The 27,198-nt window shown below is 42.7% G+C and overlaps 1 protein-coding gene and 1 non-coding gene across 3 annotated transcripts in view; both read left to right on the top strand.

The window, feature by feature from the left end:
• Positions 1 to 27,198, top strand: part of CBL (Cbl proto-oncogene) — an 82,477-nt gene that overhangs the window by 46,349 nt on the left and 8,930 nt on the right. For both annotated transcript variants that reach the window (XM_004750034.3, XM_045080432.1), the window contains 13 exons: positions 805 to 951; positions 3,390 to 3,546; positions 4,693 to 4,814; positions 5,147 to 5,284; positions 7,074 to 7,161; positions 7,515 to 7,646; positions 7,846 to 8,049; positions 16,673 to 16,804; positions 16,936 to 17,313; positions 19,037 to 19,131; positions 25,414 to 25,554; positions 25,920 to 26,020; positions 26,700 to 26,882. In XM_004750034.3, the coding sequence (XP_004750091.1) occupies positions 805 to 951; positions 3,390 to 3,546; positions 4,693 to 4,814; positions 5,147 to 5,284; positions 7,074 to 7,161; positions 7,515 to 7,646; positions 7,846 to 8,049; positions 16,673 to 16,804; positions 16,936 to 17,313; positions 19,037 to 19,131; positions 25,414 to 25,554; positions 25,920 to 26,020; positions 26,700 to 26,882 (2,018 nt within the window). The remainder of the gene's footprint in view (positions 1 to 804; positions 952 to 3,389; positions 3,547 to 4,692; positions 4,815 to 5,146; positions 5,285 to 7,073; positions 7,162 to 7,514; positions 7,647 to 7,845; positions 8,050 to 16,672; positions 16,805 to 16,935; positions 17,314 to 19,036; positions 19,132 to 25,413; positions 25,555 to 25,919; positions 26,021 to 26,699; positions 26,883 to 27,198) is intronic.
• On the top strand, positions 18,412 to 18,539 carry LOC123392219. The gene has a single exon (XR_006606922.1). It is a non-coding gene; the product is annotated as a small nucleolar RNA SNORA19 (small nucleolar RNA).

The following is a 27,198-nucleotide window of genomic DNA, read 5'->3' as shown; positions in this document are numbered from 1 at the left end:
AGAGTAGCTTAGGCAAAGCAGAAATAGTATATTTTGCTTTTTTATTATTTCCTTTCTTTTGTTTGTGAATGATTTTTTAAAAAAGATTTTATTTATTTATTTGGCAGACTGAGATCACAAGTAGGCAGAGCAGCAGGCAGAGAGAGGAGGAAGCCGCCTCCCTGCTGAGCAGAGAGCCCAAAGCAGGGCTCATTCCCAGGATCCTGGGATCATGACCTGAGCTGAAAGCAGAGACTTTAACCCACTGAGCCACCCAGGTGCCCCTGCGATTGATTATGTTAACATACAAGTTTGCACCTTTATTTGTTGAGTCATTGTATCTATGTCATCCTCAAAAAGTAGATTTGTTCATGTTAGTTAATACTCAGAGGTATTAGACCTGATTAACCTGAGATTGAAAGCCTTAAAATATGTAATTGTTAAATTTTCGATTTACTATAGGACATTTTTTTGAATGCAGGGAGTAGGAGTGGACCTAGTGAATGCAACAGTCATCCGTGTGTTATATCTCCATCTTTCATATGATGTTAGGACAAAAACAGTTTCTGAAGCTCTTCTTTGAACAAAGATAAAAATGAGAGTATTTAATAGTGTTAGCAGCACATTCCTTCCTGTCTTCTTTCCTAGTTTTATGTATCTCTGAATATTTGCCAGAAAGTATATTTGAAGAGGTTCTTTGTAAATGTATGTTCATGTTTATATTAATTACATACCTGATCTGGTGAATTCAGTGCATTTAAAATAGAAGTAATTTTATGTGTTTAATTATTGCACTTTTTTTTTTTTTTTTTTGATCATTTGTAGGCGAAACCTAACCAAGCTATCCCTGATCTTCAGCCACATGCTGGCAGAACTAAAAGGAATCTTTCCGAGTGGACTCTTTCAAGGAGACACATTTCGGATTACGAAAGCAGATGCTGCAGAATTTTGGAGGAAAGCTTTTGGGGAAAAGTAAGTCTCAAAATAATGAATTTGATTTTTTTGTTTGTTTTGTTTATGTGTTTGTTTCTTAAGTAGGCTCCCAGCATGGAGCCCATTGTGGGTCTGGAACTCCATCCCTGAGATCAGGCCCTGTGCTGAGACCCAGAAGTCAGACGCTTAACCACTGAGCTACCCAGGTGCCCCTCAAAATAATGAATATGAACTGTGAAGAGCTAATAAAGCTTATGTTGTGGCCTTCTGCTTAAATTTTTTTTGATGTTTTACCTTTTTTTAAAAATAAACTGCAGCCTCAGTGTGATGCTTGAAATCACAACCCCAGCATCAAGAGTTGCATGGTCTACCAAGTGAGCCCGCTGGGTGCCCCTGTTTATTTTTTTTAATTAATGAAATAATTATGTCATGGGAAAGCATAAAGAAAAATAATGAATGCGTATGTACAGTAGGCCCCCCCCTTATTGGCAGTTTTACTTTTCATGGTTTCAGATACCTGAGGTCAGCTGTGGTCCAGAAGCTGATGGTCTTCCTGGTGTATTAACACAACGTCAGTAGTAGCCTAACACTGTCGCAGTGCTTTCGTCCTTCCCCTCACTCCATCTTCTCAATGTAGGCATATTATCTCATCATGACTAGAAGGATGTCTACTGCACTGAGGTGCTGTTGGAGAAAACCCACATTCACATAACTTTCATTACAGTATATTGGTTATAATTGTTCTATTTTGTTATTGTTGTTGTCTTACTACGCCTAAATTATAAATTAAACTTATCATAGGTGCATGTATAGGAAAAAACTACAGTATATATAGGGTTTGGTACTATCTGCCTTTGCAGCCATCCACTGAGGATTTTGCAAAGTATCCCTTGCAGATAAGGGGGGCACTATTATACCTACCTCCCCATGTTTTGGAGGTTCTTTTTTTTAAAGAAATCTTTGCAGATTCAACTGATACCCACGCTCTTATATCGAATATTTGTCTGTCTCTCTCCCTGTCCATTCCGCTGTTAATAGAGGTTTATGTTTCACATTCTTTGTGCTCACAAACTGTGCCACAGTGAACAAAATTATTTTTGCCTTCATATGCAAGAGCTTCTTCACAGTTACATGCCTAGTAGTGAAATAGCTGAATCAGGGAGTTTCACGTCCTCTGCTTTGCCAGATATTGCCTAATTGCTTTCCAAAGTGGTTATACCAGTTTATATCCCTGTAAGTAGTCTACACAAATTCCATAGCTCTACAGTCGGGCTAACACGGGTAGTGTGACTTGGGTATCATATTTTGCTTTCTATTCCTAATGACAAAGGAGATTGAGCATCTTTTCGCAGTTATGACCAGTTGGGATTCTTACTCTGACTTGCCTGTTCCTGTTCCTAACTTGTCCATTTCTGTACTGAGTAACTTGTCTTTTTCCTATTGAAAGACACTGATTGTTAGTTACCTTACGTTACAAATACCTTCTCCTAGTCTGTGGCTAGTTTTCTACTTTGTCATATTGTCTTTTGTTGTATAGAAGTTTTAAATTATATAGACAGGTTTATGTGTTAGACTTCTGTTTTTAAGTATTAATATAAATGTTCTTGTATAGCCTATGAAATTTGGATCGGGGAACTAAAAAAAATTAGCAATACAGTTTTTTAGTTGTACATACAGATCCTAATATAAATTTCCCTTTAGATGCCTTCTTTTTAAAAATATGCTTAAATGTAAAATACAGAATAATCAGTGATTTAAAAACTTTGTTAAAGAGGATGGGAATAAATTTAACTTTGTTCCTTTTAATTTAATAACTCCTTAGAAGAGTTCAAAATGCCACTTTATCTCTTAATTTCTAGGCAGTGAGTACATAAACTTTTCAGAGTCAGTGAGCTTGTGTTTACATAAAGATCTTGAGAAATAGAAATCCCATAGTGTCTTGTGCTAGCCTTATCTTGGGTTTAATCATTCTTATGTTACTAATTTATTCCTCCTCCCTTTCAGAACTGTGTTCTTCCTGTGTCTTAAGACTATTTCCTCCTGTCTAGGCCTTGTGATTATGAGTTCCTCAAAGAACTCAGGATGTTTTATATGCTTTTAAAAAGTTAGTTTAAATGTAAGCTTTTAAGTTAGTGAAGGCCTGGCTTCAGATGACATTTATATAAAAGAGTAATCTCTCTCTTTCCATGTTTCTCTAAAGAGAACAGATGTGTGAAGAAAGATGAGAAAGGGAATTAGTTTATGACATATTGCCAAAGAATAGTGGAAAAAGATTTCTCTATTACTAATTTCCTTATTAGAAAGTTAAGAAATATTTATTCCCTTTCTGTTCTCAATCCAAAATATAACTTAACTTCTTTAAGAGAATTGAAATTGATATTGTGACCTTAATGTGGCTTTCTTGGTTATTATGGCAGTGCACAGCATTGTCTGTTACCTCACTCTGCCTTCCCTTTCACCCCTGCTCCCCCATCTAGGACTATAGTCCCTTGGAAGAGTTTCCGACAGGCCCTTCACGAAGTGCATCCCATCAGCTCCGGGCTTGAGGCCATGGCTCTGAAATCCACTATTGATCTGACCTGCAATGATTATATTTCAGTTTTTGAATTTGACATCTTCACACGACTCTTTCAGGTAGGATACTAAAATGTTAGCTAAACTAGTTGCTTCTTTCCTGAAAGGAGAGCTCTTTAAAAAAATAACATTTGCAAGTTTACATATTGTACAAAAGTATTTTTTTTTAGGATTTATTTATTTATTCGACAGACAGAGATTACAAGTAGGCAGAAAGAGGGGAGGAAGCAGGCTTCCCATGAAGCGGAGAGCCCGATGCTGGGCTCGATCCCAGGACCCTGGGATCATGACCTGAGCCGAAGGCAGAGGCTTTAACCCACTGAGCCACCCAGGTGCATTTTGTAAAAATACAAAAGTATTTTCAGTCAGTGTAGAGATTATAAGCAAAAAAACCCTCACTACTCAGTTTTATCTATTTATTGTTAAACACAATAACTATATAATGCGCTTTCTTCTCCTCACATTTATAATCTCTCTTTTAAATATTCTTTGTATCATTTAAATCATTGTAGAATGCCCAGAAGATGGGTGTAATATGACCTATTTAATCAGTTTCCTGTTGCTGGACATTTATGTACATTTCCAGCTTTTTCTCCTATTGTATTGAAATTCTTGACTGTTATTATTAATGTGCATTGATACTTCAGAAAGAGCTCATTTCTTTCTCTCTGTAAAGATAATATGTGTATGCCAACTGGTGTAAGCCTTTATTTGCAACTTTTTAGTTGTACACGTGGGCCTTGCTGTTGCTTAGAACTTCTGTAAAATGTCTTGAATTTCATTTTATAATGAAATTTCTTTCTACAAGCATATATTTGTTTCTTCTTAGCTTTTCTGAATTTTTTTTTTAAAGATTTTATGTATTTATTTGACAGATGGAGATCACAAGTAGGCAGAGAGGCAGGTAGAGAGAGAGAGGAGGAAGCAGGCTCCCCGCTGAGCAGAGAGCCCGATGTGGGGCTCGATCCCAGGACCCTGGGATCGTGACCGGAGCCGAAGGCAGAGGCTTTAACCCACTGAGCCACCCAGGCGCCCCTCTTTTCTGATTTCTTACGTCTCAAACATATTTCTCTCAAAGTAACCATATAATTGAAAATTTGTGACAGTGAATGGAGAATTGAGGTGGTTTTCTTTCTGTTCTTCCTTGCTCTGAGGATGGTGGGATGTCCTGAGCTAAGTGGTCTGATCGAGCTCTTGTTCCCTTAGCCCTGGTCCTCTTTGCTCAGGAACTGGAACAGTCTTGCTGTAACTCATCCTGGTTACATGGCTTTCCTGACATACGATGAAGTGAAAGCTCGGCTCCAGAAGTTCATTCACAAACCGGGCAGGTCAGTGCTGGGAAGCAAAGGTGTTTATTCTCCTGAATTCTATGCTTTTGTGACCTCTGCCAGGATAGAGGAAAGGTGATCTTGGATTAGTTTCCCAGTAGCTCCATTGCTGCACTGGGATTGATGTCTGTTTACCAGAAGAATTGACTTATGCAGATCTTAGGATTTGATAAATGCTTTCAAGCCACTTAAGAATTGAACTTCTGTATTTTTTGCTTTTGGTCTGGAGTCACTGTAGAATCTATTATTGATGATCCGTTTGATTTTTGTCTCTGTCTTGCCTTCCACCCTAACAAAAGCATATAAAATGTTCTGTTCATCTCTGTTCTCAGTTACATTTTCCGGCTGAGTTGCACTCGTCTGGGTCAGTGGGCTATTGGGTATGTCACTGCTGATGGGAACATTCTGCAGACGATCCCTCACAATAAACCTCTCTTCCAAGCCCTGATTGATGGCTTCAGGGAAGGCTTGTGAGTATCTGCTGTTTGCCCCTTGCTGGAATACAGGAATTTAGGGGTTATAAAACTTAATCATCAGTGACTTGATTCCAGGTGTCTTCAGGACTGAAGATTCAAGAAACATATTAACAGGTTGTATTATTTTAACCTTCAGGTTCTGTAGGACTTTTGTTGTTATTTAAAAGGATTCTTTGAGTGAAATGATTTTTCTCTAGTGCTTTAGTTATTACCATGTGTAAACTGTTTATTTTTCCTTTTCCAGATGTTAACTTATTTCCAAATCTATATTTGAAAATATGCCATTTAGCAGGAAATGTTACCAGTTATTTAACTAGCCCACATTAGAGTGCTTAGATGTTTTTAATAAGAGCAGGCTCAGTGGCCTTCATCTGCTCTAAGCATTTTGGTTTGGCAGTATTTCTTCAGTCTTTGGGCTTTTGTAATCTCTGCTAATATTGATAAGTAAGTTCTTACTTATTCCAGAATGCTATTCCTTTGGGAACGCAAACTGATTATCGCTTGGTAGGCACTAAAAATACTAGCAGTTGACCAGCTGTTAGAAAGCTACTTGTGTTTTAAAGCAACGAGGAGAGTCCATTTTCTGCGGCAGCGTTGGGGCTGAAGGGAGTGCTTCCCCACGTATCAGAGCAGGCCGACACTCTGGGCTTCCTGGTACCTGGTCTCAGGGGCTTGCTTTGCTTCTTGTTACATTTCTTTTGAATTATTGTCTTTCCATGTTAAATAGCCGGTAAACAAGGGCATTTTAGGCCTTTGGCCAAAAACAGATGGTGCTTAAATTAAGAATTTGGGGACACCGACGTAACTCAGTGGTTAAGTGTCCAACTCTTGATCTCAGCTCAGGTCCTGATCTCAGGGTCGTGAGATCGAGCCCTGTGTCAGGCTGCACGCTGGGTGTGGAGCCTACTTAAAATAAAATAAAAATAAATTTAATAATTTTTATTTTATGGCTATCCATAGATTAAAATAGGGGTTGGGCCAACTATGGCCCATCAGCCAGCTGTTGCAGTATGGCCTGGAACTAAAATGGGTTTTCCTTTTTAAAGGGTTACTATAAACAATAACAACCAAAGAATATAGGGGACATACTTCTATGGCTTGCAAAGTCTAAAATATTTGTGTGGCCCTTTACAGAAAAAGTTTGTCAGCCACTTAGTTTAAAGATAAAGCCTGTGGCCTTGTGGCCTAGAGAAGGAGTATCATTGTTTGGAGAATATCTTCTTGGAACTGTTCTGTGTTACTTATTTTTTGAAGTATTTATCTTTGATAAATACAAAGATTTACCTTTGTACCTTATGCAAAGTAGCCTATTTATGTATTTGAGAGAGTGTGCATGAGCCGTGGGAGGGGCTGAGCGAGAAAGAGCATCTCAAGCGGACTTCTGTGCTGAGTGTGAAACTGATGGTGCGGGGCTCAGTCTCCCCACGCTGAGGTCATGATGTGAACTGGAATCAGAGTTTGGACGTTTAACTGACGGAGCCACTCAGATGCCCCCACAGTTGTCCTTTTAAAGATTTTTAAAAAAAATTTTTTTGACAGAGATCACAGGTAGGCAGAGAGAGAGAGAGAGAGAGAGAGGAAGCAGGCTCCCTGCTGAGCAGAGGTCCTGATGCGGGGCTCAATCCCAGTACCCAGGATCATGACCAACCCACTGAGCCACCCAGGCACCCCAACACAGTTGCCCTTTTAGATGAGAGAATGCCCAGCTATTATTTTGTCTGCATTAGCCAACAGTTATAAATTGTCTTTAGTAAAACCCCAAGGCCGGTTACTCTTTTTACAGCTATCTGTTTCCAGATGGACGGAATCAGAATCCCGACCTGACAGGCTTATGTGAACCAACTCCCCAAGACCACATCAAAGTGACCCAGGTGAATTTTGTTTTACCTCCTCACCGTTTCTCTGGAGACAAGCTTTTGTCCTCGACACAACTCATGGTAGAGCACTACGGAGTGATTGGAACACTTAGGTTTTAAACCATCGACTAGCCTAGTGGATTTATGTGTGTGTAGTTTCTCTAAAAAACCTGAAATAGGACAAGACCGTGTGCTTTCTGTGTCAGTGAGAGAATGGTGACCACTGTTGGGGCACTTCCATATAAGCCAAATTTGTGGAGGGAGTAACAGTCTAGTTTTCCCAGTGTCAGTTGAAGGTTGCAGTCATTCATTTGTTCGACAGATACCGCTCTCGGCTAAGTAGTCTCTTCAATTTTTCTTTATTAAAGGAACAATATGAATTATACTGTGAGATGGGCTCCACCTTCCAGCTGTGTAAAATATGCGCTGAAAACGACAAGGATGTGAAAATTGAGCCCTGTGGACACCTCATGTGCACGTCCTGTCTCACATCCTGGCAGGTATGGCTCCAGACCGTGTGCTCTGCTGTGTAGTCCTCGGAGGAACTGGGCGTTTTGTATCCTCTATGGAGAGAAAGGATGGTCTGGTTTGTGGGAGAGGTTTTAAGCTTCTGGTTTCTTTTTTCATCTTTAGGAAATGTATTTCCATATTGTCCATACTTACAGATGAGCCTTTGACCGTCTCCTGTTTGCTCTGCAGGAATCCGAAGGCCAGGGCTGTCCTTTCTGCCGATGTGAAATTAAAGGTACTGAGCCCATTGTGGTCGATCCATTTGACCCTCGAGGAAGTGGCAGCCTACTGAGGCAAGGTGCCGAGGGAGCTCCCTCCCCAAATTATGAGGACGACGATGATGAACGAGCTGATGATTCTCTCTTTATGATGAAGGAACTGGCTGGTGCGAAGGTGAGACTTCAGGTTCAGAGACTGGCAGACTCCACTGTGAGTTGTGTTCTAAAGGAATAGAGAGCATTTGATGACATCCAGACCGCAGGAAGCAATAGTAGCTGACTATTTACTGAGCATTTACTATGTGAGAGATGCCATGCTGAGTACTTCCCTTTTTCTAACTCTTGTAATCCTGTCCTCGTATATACTCAAATAGCCCAGGAGTAGGTACTCTTATTTTCATTTAGCAGATGAGGAAACCAAGGTACAGCAAGGTTAAGGAACTGGCTGAAAATTACATAGCTGTGGCCAGACGTTCTGGCTTCAAGGCCCATGCTCTGTGTCCTAGAACTGGGCTTTCCTCAGCTTGGAGAGAATGAGAGGCGATATGACAGTGAGGCCCTATTGTGCCTCTCTGAGTGGGGTCTGGTGTTCTGGACATGGCGACCAAAGTGACTGGAGGGTGGCAGAGGAGGTACCAGGTAGAAGCTAAGCAAACTGGAAAGGCCCTAGTAAAGAGAGGAAACATACAGACTAAGAAAGATAGGATCAAATTTTATAACATCGGTGGGTAGGGTAAAACAGGGATCTGCTGACTAATTAGAAGGAAGGGAGTCCTTTGAAGATGGTAAGCAATACAAGGCAAACAGAAGATTCTAATGTGGAGGATTTTTATATAAATTTATGGGCAGCCTTCTTTTATAATAGTACCTTACTGCCTGACACGTGGTAGATGGAAAGAATGGATTTGGGGAGGCCCCTGGGTGGCTCAGTTGGTTGAGAGTCTGACTTGATTTCAGCTCAGGTCATGATCTTGGGGTCCTTGGCTCAAGCCCAGCTTTAGGCTCCATGCTCAGTGGGGAGTCTGGTATTCTCGCTTGCTCTCTCCCTTGGCCCTACCACCCCTGCCTCCAGGAAAAGGAATAGATTTGATCTCTTAAATGATTGGATCCAGTGTGTCTCCTCCTCTCTGTCCTCAGTGCCACTGCCTTATTTCAGGCCATCATCATCGTCTTTTTGCCTCGCTGCCAGCACCCGAGAGCTCAGCGCAAACCTGACCATCCCATTCCTTTGCCTCATACTCTGATGACTTCTCGTTACTTAATGGGTTTTAAGCAATTCTCCTTTCCTCCTGCACTTTGCCCTTAAAATCCTTTTTGCTTTATGTTTTGTGGTCCAGCAAGGCCAAACCACTAAAATCTCTTTGTGCTTTTGTCTTGGTAGTTTCTTTTTTCTTTTTTTTAAGAATTTTAAAATTTCTTTTAGAGAGGGAGCTTGTGAGCAAGGGAAAGAGCAGAGGGGGAGGGACAAGCAGACTCCCTGCTGAGTGGGGCTCAATCCCAGCACCCTGAGATCACGACCTGAGCCGAAGCTGAGGGCAACTGAACCACTCAGGTGCCCCTGTCTTGGTAGTTTCTTCATAAGTTAGTTGAGTTTTCATTTCCTAGAACACCTTTCCAGACTGTTCCTGCTTCCCCCACCCCCCAGTTCCCATGTGTTTATATACACATCATTTCTAGGTCTACCCAGATGTCTCTGAGACACTGAGTATGTCTGCCATAGAACTTAATACCTCGTAATAGTTTATTAAATGTATTTCCTGGTATATTATAAATTATAGAAGGCAAGAGCCATGTCTCATTTGTAATTTACTATTCAAAATTGAGCACATAGCAATTACTTTGAATGTTTGGAAATTGAAACAACTTTAGTATAGGAATTAATAAATCTATGCTTTATCAATAGCAGGTAGTTGAGGAAGACTAGAATGAGCAGTAGTACATTTTTGGTTTTTTGAAGTGGACAGATTTTTTAGTTTTGGCCCCTTATAACAGGTTCTTTGGGTCCATTTTAAGAGACTAGTTTGAGGGACACCTGGGTGACTCAGTTGGTTAAGCGTCTGCCTCTGGCTCAGGTCATGATCCTGGGGTTCTGGAATCAAGTCTCACGTCAGGTTCCCTGCCCAGCGGGGAGTCTGCTTCTGCCTTTCCCTTCACCCCTCTCTCCTCATGCTGTCTCGCTCTCTCTCAAATAAATAAAAAATTTAAAAAGAGATTATTTTTCTCTCTAAAGCATAAACTTGATCTCTAAACATAAAGTTTTATATGTTCTCACATAGATTTCTTCTGTTCATTGATGAAAATTTATTGGTAACTCCTGGAGTATTAGGGAAGCTGAATACTAAGATAAGTGATTTTTCCTGGCTTTATTTATTTGAAATTAAAATTACCCTTTTCTCTTCATGAAATTCTATAGATGAGCATGCCTGGGTGACTCAGTGGGTTAAGCCTCTGCCTTCGGCTCAGGTCATGATCTCAGGGTCCTGGGATTGAGCCCCGCATCAGGCTCTCTGCTTAGTGGGGAGCCTGCTTCCCCCTTTCTCTCTGTCTACTTGTGATTGCTCTCTCTGTCTCTGTCAAATAAATGAATAAATAAATCTTAAAAAAAAAATTCTATAGATGAATAATACTTACTGTGGAGAAACAGGCATCGCATTCAGTGTTGATGTGGGTACAGATTAGCCCATCTTTTGGAAGGACAGTTTGACATCCATCAAAATGCATTAATGGTCCCAGTTTGAACTAGCAATTCCAATTCTAGGGATTTATCCTAAAGAAATCCTCAGATAAGCACCCAAAGATACAGATCCAGTCCTTTTTTTTTTTTAGATTTTTATTTATTTATTTGACACAGAGAGAGATCACGAGTAGGCAGAGAGGCAGGCAGAGAGAAAGGAGGAAGCAGGCTCCCTGCTGAGCAGAAAGCCTGATGTGGGGCTCAATCCCAGCACGCTGAGACCATGACCTGAGCTGAAGGCAGAGGCTTAACCCACTGAGTCACCCAGGCGCCCCCAGATCCAGTTCTTATAGCCTTATTTGCAGTAATGAAAAATTCGAATCAACTCACATGTCCAGCAGTAAGAAATTATGATACATCCATGTGTTTGTATTCTGTTGCTGCCATAACAAATTACTATAAATTTAGCAGCTTAAAGCAACACAAGTTTATTCTGTTACAGTGTTGAAGGTCAGAACCCCAGTATGTGTGCACTCCAGCTAGATCAGGGAAGATTCAGGTCTGTAGTTCTTCCTGTAGGCCCTATGGGAAGACCCAGTTCCTTTTCTATTTGGATTTGGCAGAGTTTAGTTCCTTGCCAGCTGTAGGATTGAGATCCCCATGTCCTTGCTGGCTGTCTGCTCATGGTATCCCAGCTTCTAATGGTCAGACACAATCTTTGGCTCTTGGATTTCTTTCCTCCTCCTCCTGCCTTCTCTCTGAGGTTCTCTGCTTTGAAGGACTCATGTGGGATGTGAGGGTGGTATGGCTGCAACATCTGTCACCCCACTGATCACCAGGGTTGATTCGGCCGATCTGGCTGGTGAGGCGGGTGTCCCCTTCCTCCCTCACAGTTCCATGTGCGTCCCTCCCAAAGCTGCATGCTTGGTCGAAGAACACAACCTTCCCCAATAGAGGAGAGGACTGGTCTTCAGTTGGGGTGTATGAGTAGCTGCACTCTGCTGCTAGAACCTTCAGACAGGCTCTCAAGGACTCATGTGATTAGATTGGGCCTATCCAGATAGTCCAGGGTAATTCCCCCATCTCAAGAGCCATACTTAGCGAAGTCCCTTTTACCAAGTAAAATGACATGTTCAGTTTCTGGGTTTCAGGGTGTGAATAAACATCTTGGGGCTGGGGGATGGGGAATCCTCATTCTGCCTGCTACAGTCCCCATAATGGAATGCTCTGCAGAATGAGTTCAGTGTATGTATACTTAAGTCAAAAATTGCCCAATACTAAGTTTAAAAAATAATTGTATATTATGTGTAGTATCACCTTATTTCTCTAAAAAAAAAAAAAAATTGGTTGTAAACAAGTTTTTTTAACATGCATGGGGAATAATTGACTACCCACTGAATTGCTGTAATGTTTGAGGGCACAAGTTTCGAGGAGTTGGCCTTAATGGGATAATTGAGGGGTTTACAATAAACATAGTATTTTTGCAAAGTGTCCATTATGCTGGATAAGAGGCTCTTTATTGGGTGCTGTAAGTATTGAGTGAGATAAGAGACCTGAAACAAAGGCCTGCAAGGAGCTAGTGGTTGTATTTGAGAAGAGAGCATGCGTGCGGGTGGAACAGCTTACCACACGCAGACAGCGTGCGCTGTTGTAGATGTTGGGTCCACACTCTAAGTGCTGTAGGGCTGTAAAGAAAAGAAAAGGAACACCTTTCCCATAGCTGATCTGTATGAATGATTTTAAATTTACTCATTTAAATAAAAGTTAAAACCTACACTGGAGAAGTTCAAATACAGAAAAAAACAGCTTCGTGCATGGTGCTGTCGCTTGGCCATTCCGTAATTTATTTAGTTTCTTAATGGACGTTCACATTATTTCCAGACTTACACAGACTGATACTCTTTTCAGGTCTGTAGTTTAAATTCCTGGCAGTGGAACTGCTGGATGAAAGTGAATGTACATTTAAACTCTTTGATGGAGGAAAGGATATAATTAGGGGAGGGGCAATGGGAATTGCACAGTCAGTGCTCTTGGATTTCTTAGTTGTTCAGTAGGTGCTACATGGGTGTCTATTATTCTTTGTATGAATTAAATTTGTTATAAAATACTTAACTTTTTTGAGTAGATAACTAAAATTTATCCCCACTTTTTTTTTTTTTTTAAGATTTTATTATTTATTTGACAGAGATCACAAGCAGGCAGAGAGGCAGGCAGAGAGAGGTGGAAGCAGGCTCCCCACCGAGCAGAGAGCCTGATGCAGGGCTCTATCCCAGGACTCTGGGATCATGACCTGAGCTGAAGGCAGAGGCTTTAACCAGGCACCCTATCTCCATGTTTGTCCTAAAATCACTCCTGAAGGTGTATGAGACTAGTGCCTGACTTGTTACATCCCAGGTAGCTGTCAGCTGGTGCGCCTTTTTTTTTTTTTTTTTAAAGATTTTATTTATTTATTTGTCAGAGGGAGAGAACACAAATAGGCAGAGTGGCAGGCACAGAGGGAGGGAAGCAGGCTCCCCCCGCTGAGCAAGGAGCCTGACGCGGGGCTCGATGCCAGGACCCTGAGATCATGAACTGAGCCGAAGGCAGATGCTTAACCCACTGAGCCATCCAGGCATCCCTCGGTGGGTGCTTTTTGTTGCTGTTATGTTTTTTGTTTTTTTTTAATTTTATAGATTTTATTTATTTATTTATTTGACACAGAGGAGATCACAAGTAGGCAGAGAGGCAGGTGGGGGTGGGGGGAGAGGCAGATTTCCCACTGAGCAGAGAGCCCAATGTGGGGCTCCATCCCAGGACCCTGAGATCATGACCTGAGCCAAAGGCAGAGGCTTAATCCACTGAGCCATCCAGGCGCCCCTGTTGCTGTTTTATTGCAGTTTTGTTTTTAATGCAGTGAATGTACTTATTACAAAATCCAAATGACAAACACATGTGGATTATTGGGTAAGTTTAAAAGACTTGCTAGAAGGCTGGCAGAAACCTTGGCTCTCAGCCTCTGTTGCCTTCAGCTCCTCTGTGGGCCCCGCTCAGATTTGTGGGTTCTCAACACCTTTTACACCATATAGTTCAGTGCTTTCTCTTGCCTCTTCAGTCATCTGTTCACTTCAGGTGTTGTAGAAAAGGATTATCTCCCCACTACGGTTACTTGAGTGGTTTGTTTGGGTGTTTTTTTTTTTTTTTCCTGGTGGGGGTGGGGGCCCGAATCACTGTTTGGTGTGTAAATGATTTTGTTCCTTGCTGTTCCAAGCAATACAATATGATGTAATTGCTGTTGTTTTCTCATATGACCTTCTGCTTTTCCTGGGAAAATTGCTATATATACATATATATATATTTTTTTTTTAAGATTTTACTTATTTGAGAGAGGGTGTGAGCACACGAGTGGGGGCAGGGGGAGAAGCAGAGGGAGAGGGACAGAATCTCCAGCAGACTCCCCACTGAGCTGAGAGCCAGATGCAGGACTCCATCTCACAACCCTGTGAGATCATGACCTGAGCCGAAATGACAACTTGGAGCTTAACCGACGGAGCCTCCTGGGCACTCCAAATTGCTTTATTTTTGTTTCCTTAGTTTTCTGTTTGTACCTGTCACTACCAGATCTTACCAAGCTGTCTGACGTTCTCTCAGTATAATTTTCTATGAACTAAACTTTGTAAATACAGTAGACAGTATATAACATGGTGACATGGGAAACATGGCTCCCACGGTTTCCTCTTTCTTGCTTTACTTCCTTTCGTGGATGAAGTATGTCCTCAGAAAGGTGCAAGACAAAACTTTTTTTTTTTTTTTTTTTTAGATTTTTTATTTATTTGACAGAGAGAGACCACAAGTAGGCAGAGAGGCAGGCAGAGAGAGAGGAGGAACCAGGGTCCCCATAGAGCCGGGAGCCCGATGTGGGGCTCAATCCCAGGACTCTGGGATCATGACCTAAGCCAAAGGCAGAGGCTTAACCCACTGAGGCACCCCAGGAGAAAACTTTTGAGACGTTTGATACCTTAGATATCTGTTCAGCCTTTAGACTGACTGGTTACCCAGTGCTAGGTTGAAAAAAAACTCTAAAAATTGTTATGGCTTCACTTCACTTCAGGTTCTAGTGTTTTTTGGCTATTTGGTGTCCCCTTTCCTGTTATCCGAGAAGCTTTTAGGTTATTCTCCTTATGCTTGATTCCTTGAAAACACAGGGGTGCTTTTTGGTTTGTTTGCTTGTTTGTCATGGTTTTTTTTCCTTCACTGGGCTGGCTATGCAGTAAACCCTTTCTATGTGGATATTTATGTCCCTTTGGTCATAGAACCATTCTTGTGGTATTTCTCTGATCATTTCCTCTCCACTTGTGTTTTTTATCTTTTTGTGCAACTTGATTATCTGCTGTAATAAAAGAATGGTGCAAGGATAGGTTATGATGTTGAGCCACAGAGAGTGTAATTAGCTTAGCCCTCTGCACTTCAGGAAGGGGAACGAGCCATAGATGGCGAGAGGGGTTGTAGTAGGCAGAGAGGGGCGCCTGGCTGGCTCAGTCAGTGGAACGTGCAACTCTTATCTTGGGGTTGTGAGTTTGAGCCCCCCGTTGGGTTGAGTGTAGAGATCACTTAAAAATAAAATCCTAAAAAAAAAGAAAATGCAGAGAGGGCTTTTTTCCAGTTGGGAAACAACCTGATCAAAGGCAAGGAGGTAGGAATTGCAGTCGAGACTGGTAGGAGAGTGGGAGTATGGATGGACGAGCTGTTATGTAGTCTGAGGACGGCTCAGCTGGTAATGGCAAGCAAAGGGATTTGGGTGAGATAAGAAACCAGAATTTGGGAGAATTGTGAGAAGGTGGTTTTAATAAATCAGATCTGAGGTTGGTAAGCAGAATGAAGAGGCAGATCAAGATATGAGACTCTTTTGGGGCGCCTGGGTGGCTCAGTCGTTAAGCATCTGTCTTCAGCTTAGGTCGTAATCCCAGGGTCCTGGAATCAAGCCCGACATTGGGCTCCCTGCTCGGGGAAGGCCTGCTTCTCCCTCTGCCACTCCCCCTGCTTGTGTTCCCTTTTTCGCTGTGTCTCTCTCTGTCAGATAAAATCTTTAAAAAAAGATATGAGGCTCTTTCATGGAAGAATCAGCAAGATACAGTGACTAGCTAGAAATGGATGAAGTAACAATTATCCTAATAACTTTCTCACTTAAGCCTTGAGGTATCTCACTGTTCATGCTGCATCACTCGTGCACCAGAGACATGCAGCCCTTTCCTTAAGCATGAGTAAAAGCAGGTAGCTAATGGTGAGGGCTTTCTTTGTCTTCATTTACCACCCAGCACTAATGATAGGCCTAAGTATGTGAACGGGTATCTTTCTGTCATCTTATGTAAGTGCTTGTAATACATATTTGCCTCTATTCCATCTGTATTGCTCCCTGGGAGAGAATGCAAATGCCAAGTAGCATTTTGTATGAATTATGCAGATCTCTTGATAGCTTGCCCGGACAAGCTTACCAGCCATTCATCACCCTGCTGCAGGCTCGGAAATGGGAGAGGTTATACATGTATTGCTTCGTCTAATTTGGCACCTCATTTTTTTAAGAACACAAATGGATGGGAAATATTAATTCCTTTAAATTACTGACTTGAAGTAACATTTCTTCAGAAGGACTTGAGATGCTTTTTACTCATTCTGTTGATTCTTTCCCTCTAAATGTCTTTATTTTTTTCTTTGTTCTATCCTAACAAGCCAGAGAATTTCTCATCTTTGATCTCTCATTGTTCTGTGCCTTAAATGTTATTTCCCTACATGATTTGTTGAGAGGTTAATGTCTGCTCCTTCCATTTTATATGGGTTCCTCTTTTTGATCTTGAGAAGATTTTTTTCTTTCTCTGAAGAGGAGGAGGTGGAAATTGTAATATTTGTTTTCAGTTGTGAGCTAGGAAGCTTCTTGTAGCAGAGCCGTTTCTCCATACTTGACTGTGGCTTGGATCTGCGTGGTACTTCTGTGATTGAGAGCGCCCTCTTACGGTGACGCAGAAATAACTCAGGAAGCCTGACCCATTGGTAACAGTGTTCAGAGTACTTGCTTGTCTACGCGTTAGAAGGAATTGAAAGATGCCACTCCCTCATACAAGAATAACCTATTGGGAAATTTTATGTTTGTCAGGTGGAACGGCCTCCTTCTCCGTTTTCCATGGCCCCACAAGCTTCCCTTCCCCCAGTGCCACCTCGACTTGACCTTCTGCAACAGCGGGTATCTCTTCCTGCCAGTGCTTCTGGTCTTGGAACTGCTTCTAAGGTAAGACATTACCCATTTCTACAGTCTTCTGATTCTTTGTTGTGGATTATAGCGTTGTGGATTACAGTGGGGTTTTTTGGTTTTTTAGATAAGAAGGTTTTGATTGATTTACTTTTCCTCATGCTTTACAGGTAGCTTCTGGCTCCCTTCATAAGGACAAACCATTACCAATACCTCCCACACTTCGAGATCTTCCACCACCACCCCCTCCAGACCGGCCATATTCTGTTGGAGCAGAATCCCGGCCACAGAGACGTCCCTTGCCTTGTACACCGGGCGACTGTTTGTCCAGAGACAAACTGCCCCCTGTTCCCTGTGGCCGCCTTGGGGAATCATGGCTGCCTCGGCCAATCCCCAAAGTACCAGTGGTTGCCCCCAACTCTAGTGACCCCTGGACAGGCAGAGAATTAACCAACAGGCACTCACTCCCATTTTCCTTGCCCTCACAAATGGAACCCAGAGCGGATGTGTCCAGGCTTGGAGGCACATTCAGTGTGGATACCTCCATGGTGAGTCCTGTCTCTGACATTTTTTTGCCTATTAACAAATACTTTTGCATGACGTTGAATGGGTCAGAGTTTTGTGATAGGTTTTGTGCAGGATTCTGAGACAGTGAAACATCCCTGTCCTCAGGCGTGTGTATATATACTCTCAAGAAGTATACTACTAGAGTAGAACAGATAAAGCATGTTTGCCAATAATGCGATAGGTACGCGTGTGTACCTGTCTGTGTGTGTGTGTATGTATGGCTGGATTCATATAGTGTATTATAAATAGAAAGCATTGAAGTTGTAGAGAAAGAAGAGATTATTTCCAAATAGAGCAATCATGAGGGCTTTATGGAACAAATGACATTTGAATTCAAAGTGTTCTTTCCAAAGTGAATATTGTGAAGGTCATGAGTACAATGACACAGATGCTTGAGGTATATTGTGGAACTAGAAGTAATGTAATTTGAGTGGAGCAGAATTTTTGTATGTCGGAGGAGGGACAAGGTCTAGAAAGGGGCATTAGTACTAGATTGGAGGACCTCGAAAATCCCATCAAGGCCAAAAGAATTTGAATTTATGTAGGAGATGAGCATTTGAAGGTTTTAAATTTAGGGGAATGACATGAGCAAAATGATGGTTTACGGAGATAAATCCAGTAGTAGTATGCAAAAATGGATTGCTAAGAGAGTAGATTGAGAGAAGGTTAGTGGTTCATTGTATAAGCATGAGTTAAGGGTTCCAGACCTGGGGGTGGGAAGGCTTATTTGTTCTTTTGTTGGTTCATTTGTGTGTGTGCTCCACAAAAAAAATCCTTCCCTCACAAAGTTTACATTCTAATGGAGTAAAGACAAACGTGGTAAGTTAATAAAAAAAAAGGACATTGGATGCTAATGAGAGCTATGGAGAAAAAGAGCAGGAAAAAAGGGGGTATTGAGACAGTTGATGTTGGGGTTGGGGGTACATGGAGGGATGGGGTACAATTCTGAGCAAAGATCTGGAGTGCTTGTTGAGAGTGAGCTGTGCTGATTCTGAGGGAGACCCTTCAAGGATGAGGGGGAGGCAGGTGAGTTTGGGAGAGTATGGCGTGAAGTAATAAGCAAGAGGGAGAATGCGCTGGTGCACATTTCATTGATCTGCTTTCCCTTGTGTGTGAGCAGTGTTATTTCTTATGTGCTACACAAATAGTTGAAGGTCATTTAGCAGTATAACTACATAGTAATGCTGCCAGTCCCCTTCAGACAAATAAAAAAAGGGGGAGAAAAACCTGTGAGCAGTGAAGTTTGGAACATGGCAGAGCCCTCACATGAACTGGGTGCTGCTGCTTGGTGGCGTGAGAAGGGGGATGGTCACTTGCAAGTGGCGTTGAGTGACAGGCCATTTAATTCGTGAGAGTGAATTAGGTCCGGCTTTCTGGTGACTGTAGAAAGAGGTATAGGTTTTTAAAGCTAGAAAGGGTATTTGTATCCACAGCCCATTTCCTCAAATCTTCTAGAGTCAAAACAAAACCCCCCCCCCCATTTCCTTGGCTCTTTTTAGATCTCTGTCTTCCTCACCCTGACATTTAAACTTTGTTCAGAGCCTGAAAGTAACTCTGCTTTGGGGTCAGATGTAGTAATGTGTGAGTGGCGTTGAGAGCAGGGTTTGGGTCTGTGTTACTGTTCTTACTATTTTGACGGGGTCGGAGAAGGAAGAGGAGACACTGAGTCATGTTAAGAAGGTTCTTTCTCACTTTTCTTTCCAGAATGTGAATAACAACCCATTAGCAGGTTCAGAGTGCGAGCACCCCAAAATCAAACCTTCTGCATCGGCCAATGCCATTTACTCTCTGGCCGCCCGGTAAGTACAAAGCCGCAGCCCGCATAGGGGATGTGCTCCCGCTGACCAACAGCCTCCGCACAGAGCATAGGGAGCCCACGGCGGCCTGAGGAAGAAAGTATAAGCTGATCTGTGTTTGTATCAGCTCAAAACTAGATCCTTGGTTTTGGTCTCCTCTTTTCTCTATGTCCATGTACATCGATCAGCCTTGCTGGGCTTAGTGATTTTATTAATCTTCTCAAAGAAGCAGTTTTGGTTTTGTTGACTTCTGTTAAAAAAAAAAAAACTTAATCATTCTTACAATTTTTAAGTTTGATTCTTAATTCTTAGTATGTATGGTACACACCAAATACACCATCTTGGGGCACCCGGGTGGCTCAGTCGGTTAAGTGTCTTGACTCTTAGTTTCAGCTCGGGCCATGATCTCAGGGCTGTGGGATTGAGCCCTGCGCTGAGCTCCACCTGGGGCATGGAGTCTGCTTGGGATTCTCTCTCTTCCCTCTGCCCCTCCCCCTCTCCCTTTCTCCCTCTCTAAAAATGTATGCATATACCATCGTACTTAGAAGTGTACGGGTCAGTGGTATTAAGTGCATTCATATTATGCAACCATCACCATCATCCGTGCTCATAACTCTTCATCTTGTAAAACTGAAATCCTGCACATACTGAGCAGTTGCTCCCCGTCCTTCCCTGCCCCGGCCCTTGGCAGCCACTGTTACGCTTTGTCTTCCGGATTTTGACTACTTTAAATACCACTTGTAAGTGCAACCATACAGTATTTGTCTTTTTGTGACTGGTTTAATTTACTTATAATGTTCTCGTCCATGTTGTAGAATATGGCAGACTTTCCTTACTCTGTAAGGCAGAGTGATATTCCAGTGTATGTATATACAGTCGTGCCCCCCCTTTATCTGCATGGGATACCTTTCAAGGCCCCCTGAATGCCTGAAACCAGGGATAGTACTGAACTCTATATGTACACTGTTTTTTTTTCCTAACATACATATATACATATATACGTACATACATGGTAAAGTTTAATTTATAAATTAGGCACAGTAAGAGATTAGCAACAACAAAATAAAATAGAACAGTTGAACAGTTTGCTATAGAAGTTGTATGAATGTGGTCTTTCTCAGGATACCGTACTGTACTCCCCCTTCTCGTGGTCATGTGAGGTAAAGTGCCTCTGATAAGAAGTGAGGGGGGTGATGTAGGCATTTGGATGTAGTGTTAGGCTACTGTTGACCTTCTGATAATACATCAGAAGGAGGATCATCTGCTTCCACACCATAGCTGACTATGGGTAAGTAAAACCACAGAAGATAAAATTGCAGATAAAGGGTGACTCCCGTACCATTTTCTGCTTATCCGTTCATCGGTGGGTGGAGACTGGGGTGGCTTTCACGTTTTAGCTGTTGCAGTGATGCTGCTGTGAATGTGGGTGAACAGATACATACTTGTCAGGGCCCTACTTTCAGTTCTTTTGAATATATACGCAGTAGTAGTATTCCTGGATCCTATGATAATCCTATTTTTAATTTTTTGAGACACCAACATACTGTTTCCCGTGCCCTTTTTGTGGCATCTTTAGGCTTTTCTGTATATGAGATCATATCATCTGCAAACGGGGAGATAATTTATCTTCTTTTCTGATATGATTGCCTTTTATTTTTCTTGCCTTGTTGATCTGGTTAGAAATTCTAGTACTGAGGGACGCCTGGGTGGCTCAGTTGGTTAAGCAGCTGCCTTCAGTTTAGGTCATGATCCCAACGTCCTGGGATTGAGTCCCACGTCGGGCTCCTTGCTCAGCGGGGAGCCTGCTTCTCCCTCTGCCTCTGCCTGCCATTCTGTCTGCCTGTGCTCGCTCGCTCTCCCCGTCTCTCTCTCTGATAAATAAATAAAATCTTAAAAAGAAAAAAAAAACCAGAAATTCTAGTACTGAGACATCTGGGTGGCTCGGTCGGTTAAGCGTCTGCCTTCGGCTCCAGTCACCCTGGGGTCCTGGGATTGAGTCCTGCATTGGGCTCCCTGCTCAGCGGGGAGCCTGCTTATCCCTCTCCCTGCCGTTCCCCCTGCTTATACTTCCTCTCTATCTGACAAATAAAATAAATAAAATCTAAAAAAAAAAGAGAGGGGAAAAAAAAGAAAAAATTCCAGTACTCTCTTGAGTACTCAGGAATGGTAAAAGTGGACATGCTTGCGTTGTTCCTGATCCTTCAGAAAAAGCTTTCAGTCTTTCACCATTGCATATCGTCCTTGCTGTGGGCATTTCATATATGGCTTTCGTTATGTTTAGGTACTTTTATTCCTATTTCAGTTGAGTGTTTTTGTCTAAAAGGGTGTTAAATATTGTCAAATGCTTTTCTGCATCAACCGAGATGATTGTGTGGGGTTTTTTTCCCTTTTGTTGACCTGCTGTATTTATATTAATCCACTTGCATTTGTTGAGCCATCCTTGCATTCCAGGTGTGAATCCCACTGATGTATAATGGTGCATAATCTTTCTTGAGTGCTGCTGATTTCTTTTTGCTGGTATTTTGTTGTGGACTTTTGCATCAGTGTTCATAAGGGACATTGGTGTGTTGATTTCCTGTCGTGTCCTTGTCTGGCTTTGTGTCATGATTGTGCCATCCTCGCAGAATGAGTTAGAAAGTGTTCCTTCTTCAGGTCTTTGGAGCAATTTGAAAAGAACTGGTGGCGTGCCTGCGTGGTCCATTGAGTTAGGCGTCAGCCTTCAGCTTAGGTCATGATCCCCCTGCTCAGTGGGAGCCTTCTTCTCCTTCTGTCTCCACTCCTGTGATGCTCTCTCTCTCTCGTTCTGTCTCTCCCAAGTAAATAAAGTCTTTCCAAAAAAAGAATTCATACTCGTTTTGTATTAAACACTTGGTCGCATTCACTAGAGAAGCTATCAGGAACACGGCTTATTGTTGTTGGCAGGTTTTGGACTACTGAATTCGTCTCCTGTAAGTCTCTTCAGATTCTCAATTTTTTGTGATTTAGTCCTCGGAAATATTGTGTTTCTAGGAATTTGTCCATTTAAGTTACACATTGTTTTGGCATAGAACTATTCTTAATACTTTCTTAAAATCTTTTTTATTTCCGTAGAATTGGTAGTAATGTCTCCACTTTTTAGTTTCTGAGTTTTAGGAATTGGAGTCTTCTCTCTTTTTTTCTTAATCCAACTAGATATTGACATGAAGATTATGATAATGACATCATGACACAAAGCTAGACAAGTTTTGTCAGTTTTATTGCTCTTTCTGAAGAACTAACTTTTGTTTTCATTGATTACTCTCTCTTGTTGTGGGGTTTTTTTCTCCTATGTATGTATTTATTTGACAGAGAGAGCGAGCAAGCACCAGTAGGCAGAGCAGCAGGCAGAGGGAGAAGCAGGCTCCCCACTGAGCAGGGAACCTGATGTGGGGCTCCATCCCAGGACCCTGAGATGATGACCTGAGCCGAAGGCAGTCGCCTCACCGACTGAGCCATCCAGGCACCCCAGTTCCTGTATTTTATTTACTTCTGCTCTAGTCTTCATTGCTTCCTTCCTTCCACGAGCCTTGGTTTTGGTTGATTCTTTTTGAGTTCCTTAAGTTGTAAGGTTAGATTGGTTTGAGATCTTTTTTTATCTTTAACGGAACCATCAATGCTATAAATATAGCACTACTTTAGGTTTTGGTGTGTCGTGTTTTTGGTCTCATTCACCTCTAAGTGTTTTCTAATTTCCTTTGTAATTTCTTCTTTGATCCGTTGGCTGTTTAAAAGTGTATTATTTGAGGGGTGCCTGGGTGGCTCAGTGGGTTAAAGCCTCTGCCTTCGGCTCAAGTCATGATCTCAGGGTCCTGGGATCGAGCCCTACATCAGGCTCTCTACTCGGCGGGGAGCCTGCTTCCCCCTCTCTCTCTGCCTGCCTCTCTGTGTACTTGTGATCTCTCTCTCTCTCTGTCAAATGAATAAATAAAATCTTTTAAAAAAAAAAGTGTATTATTTGATTTTCACAATTTTGTAGAATTTTCAGTCTCCCTTTTGTTACTGATTTCTAATTTGATGAGATGGTGGTCAGAGAAGACACTTTGCATGTCTTTTAAAATCTATTTAGACTTAATTTGTGGCCTCACATACTGTCTATCAGAAACTGTCCCTGTGCACTTGAGAAGAACGTGTGCTGCTATTGAGTGGAGTGTCGTGTCTATGTCTGTTAGAGCTGATCGGTTTATATGTTGTTTAAGTACTGTCTCCATGCTTCTGTCTGGCTGTTCTATCCATTACTGTGGGTGAGGTTCAGAAATTTCCACCTACTGGGGCATCTGGGTGGTGCACTTGGTCAGGTGTCCAGCTCTTGGTTTTGGCTCAGGTCATGCAATCAAACCCCACATCAGTCTCCAAGCTCAGCACAGAGTCCGCTTCAGGATTCTTCCTTCCTTCCCTCTCCCTCCCTCTGTCCCTCACCTCCCCGACCCCCCACCGTATGCACATGCTCACTCTCGCCCTCTTTTTCTCTCTCTCAAATATTTTTTTTAAAGTTCCTTTATTCAGTACATTATTATTGATAGGTTGTAACCTGTTTTTTTTTTTCAGTGTCATTAATAGTACTGTAGTGAATATTCTTGATTATTTTCTTAGAGAAAATTCTTAGAAGTGGAATTTCTGAGTCCAAGGGTATGCATGTTTGGTTATATATTTTTGGGGAATTACACTCCAGAAAAGTTTTACTAATTTCTTATTTCTAAAACTCTTTAAGAAAGTGTCCATTTCCCTATATTTTCCCCAATACTTGGTATTTTTCCTTAATCTTTATAGGGATTTCCCACAAACAATTTATTACATGAAAAGTGTCAAGCATAGAGTCAGGGTGAAAGATTTTCACCGTAACCATCCATATATTCCCCGCCTGGGTTCTACTGATAAGCATTTTTTTATCCGTGTTTTATCACGCATTTCTGTCTATCCTTTTTTTTTTTTCCTTTAATAATCTCTACACCCAGTGTGGGGCTCAAACCTACAACCCTGAGATTAAGCATCACATGCTCCATGACTGAGCCGGCCAGGCACTGCTCTGTCTGTACTTCTGTACATCCATAAGTCTGTCTTTTTGGACATGTTTCAGAGTAAATTGTGGATACTAATACAGTTCCACCTGAAAACCTGAGCATGCTGTGTGCAAAGAAAGTAACGCGAGGACATGAGAAAAACAAAATCTCTGATTATGTTTTAGGGATTGTCTGTGTTAGGTTTCCTTGGCATTTAAGTGTCTTATAATTAGCCGCTGCTTTCATAATTGGGAAAAACAAACACTGAGTAAACACGGGCAAACCCCGTAGGTGTTCCCACTAGATACAGACTGCTTCAGATGCACGGGGACAGAGTAAAGGGGATGGGGGAGATGCTCTCTTTAACTCACATTCCCAGTAGCCTTTGTGTCTGTGTGCCTGTGTACACCTGTGTGTTTATCAATTTTGTGGATTTGTTTTGTCTTGTTATTTTTGTCTTTGTCTGGTTTCGGGGCAGGTAGTAGTAGAAGTTTCAGTTCAAAAGTTTCTGGGTGAGGGGCGCCTGGGTGGCTCAGTGGGTTAAGCCTCTGCCTTCAGCTCAGGTCATGATCTCAGAGTCCTGGGATCGAGCCCCACATCGGGCTGTCTGCTCAGCAGGGAGCCTGCTTCCTACTCTCTCTGCCTGCCTCTGCCTGCTTGTGATTTCTGTCAAATAAATAAATAAAATCTTAAAAAAAAAAAGTTTCTGGGTGGGAGCTTGTACGCCCTTTGGGTATAATGGCGGGATCCCTGAAGCAGGAGTCAGGATGGGAAGTCTGGTAAGTCTGGTCTCAGATCTGGTGCTAAGCTAGCAAGGCACCTGATCTCTTTTATTTCAGATGGTTCTTATATCAAACGAGGAGAAAAGGTGTTTATACTATAAGATAACAAATAAGAAGGCTTTTGACAATCTGTAAACTCTTTGAAACTGTAGGTAGATTCTGGAGTGGGGACTCGGTACAGGTTCCTAGCATATGGGATGGGGACTCCCGACTTACCTGGGGATGGAGACTCACGAGTATCAAGTACTGCCCCCGTTTGCAGCCCAGCTCAGCGCAGCTGCACCTGTGGTCAGCTGAGAGCAGAGATCTGTTAGTGCCTTTTGTAATAACGACTGTTCTTGGCTGGGATGAGGAGTAGTTCCCTAGGTGCCATCCGTTCGCTCTGTCAGATTTGAGTCGTGGCCTGGTTGAAGACAGTCATTTCATACTTACATGTTTAGCAGCATGTTAGTTTTCAGTTTCTTTCTCTTTTATTCTTCTTCTTCCAGGCCTCTTCCTGTGCCAAAGCTGCTCCCCGGGGAGCAGTGTGAAAGTGAGGAGGACACGGAGTATATGACCCCCTCCTCCAGGCCTCTGGGGCTTCCAAAGCCAGATGGGAAACGGCCTTTGGAGACCGGCCAGAGTTCACGGTACGTACATGACAGTTCCACCTGGGAGCAGGGGTGACACCATTCACCTGCTTGGCTGCTGCCTGGGTGATGTCACCGGCTGGAGTTAAAGCGGACGGTTGTATGCGGCCCCTAGTGTTTGGTCTCTTCAGCTGTAGGCGATCCCACTTACACTTCCTCACGGTCATGTTCATTTCAAAAACACTCCTCTATTATGCATCAGAAGAGTCGGTCTTGGGACGTTTGTTAGTGATTCTGGCAAAAGGAGTATGTGTTGTCTTGATAGACTCTGGGTCTAGAATAGTGAAGACCAGATGAGTGTTAATAAGTTTGCAGGTAACAGAGTTCTATTGTGAAGATCATCTGCCCTGTTCCTTCTGCTTCAGAGCATGTGACTGTGACCAGCCGATCGATAGCTGTACATACGAAGCAATGTATAATATTCAGTCCCAGGCGACGCCATCAGCCACGGAGAGCAGCTCCTTCGGTGAGTAGCTGTCCTGCCACTTGGAAGATCATTGCTGTGTCATAGGAATTAACCTGTAATATTTGGCCATTTGGGACAGCTTGATCTTAGCAAAAACTTCTTTTAAATAATTTCCTTTGCAAAATATCTTTGATCCATGGGCAGCAAAACCTTCTCCTCTCTTTCATTTTCTGTTCCCACAGCAAGTTCCCTTTTCATCCTTTCCGGGCCTCGAGACATTTGGGGTTATGGGGCCTGGGCCCGCAGTGCTGACAGCTCCCTTTTATTTTCTTTGCTTTTTAGCATTGAGGAAATTCTTTTGTGTGTGGGTGGTGAACACTCTATTCCCATATCAACTAGCTTTCCAAGTGGAAAGTCCAAGAAGGCAGCACACACAGGCTCTTCAGCTGGTGCTCCAAGGTGACATGTCGATAGCGATGTTGAACAGGTGCCATAAAATGGCGCTGAGTCTTTGGCGTCAGCGGCCGTCACTGTTGGCAGGGGTAGACGTTGCCCCGTTCAGGAGAGCATAGCTTCGGGATTGGCACAGACTGCATTTTCTCTGTTCTTTTATCTCCAGCCGCAGGGCTTCACATGGTGGTTGGCCTGGGAGGGAGTCGGTAACTTTGATGGATTTCTCTGCATGAGCTGTCACACGGGTGTGTAAGAAGTTGGTAACAGCACACACTTTTTTCTCTAGGGGAAGGGAGTCTGGCCACAGGCCATGGGGGCGCCGGCGCTGAGGGATCAGAAAATGAGGAAGACGGCTATGACGTCCCTAAGCCGCCAGTGCCGGCTGTGCTGGCGCGCCGGACCCTCTCCGACATCTCTAATGCCAGCTCCTCTTTTGGCTGGTTGTCTCTGGAAGGCGAGCCCACCACACGTGAGTCTCCAGGCCAGCTTGGGTTTGTGCTATGGTAGAGGTGACTGCTGGGCCACAGCGCCTTTGTCACCAGATTTTAGTCTCTTTAGTCTAAGTGGGAGGAAGAGCTGGGCCTGGGTCCCAGTTAAGAAGTTAAACTGGAGACCGGTTTTTCAGGATTCGGCCAGGCTTAAGAGGTTGTTCCTTAAACCCTGGCCCCTCTTGGCTGGTGGGAGGTGGGGCTTCCGGTTCTTCCGAGCATGTATTAGGACACTGGTAATGAAGCCTGATGGTACATAGCGCACATTCCTGACTTCTGGACCCTGTTGCGTTGCCA

Source organism: Mustela putorius, unplaced genomic scaffold (assembly GCF_011764305.1).
Source record: "Mustela putorius furo isolate JIRA1106 unplaced genomic scaffold, ASM1176430v1.1 tig00000460_pilon_pilon_pilon, whole genome shotgun sequence".
In the NCBI taxonomy this organism is placed as follows: domain Eukaryota; kingdom Metazoa; phylum Chordata; class Mammalia; order Carnivora; family Mustelidae; genus Mustela; species Mustela putorius.
This window is presented reverse-complemented; position numbering and strand designations above follow the sequence as displayed.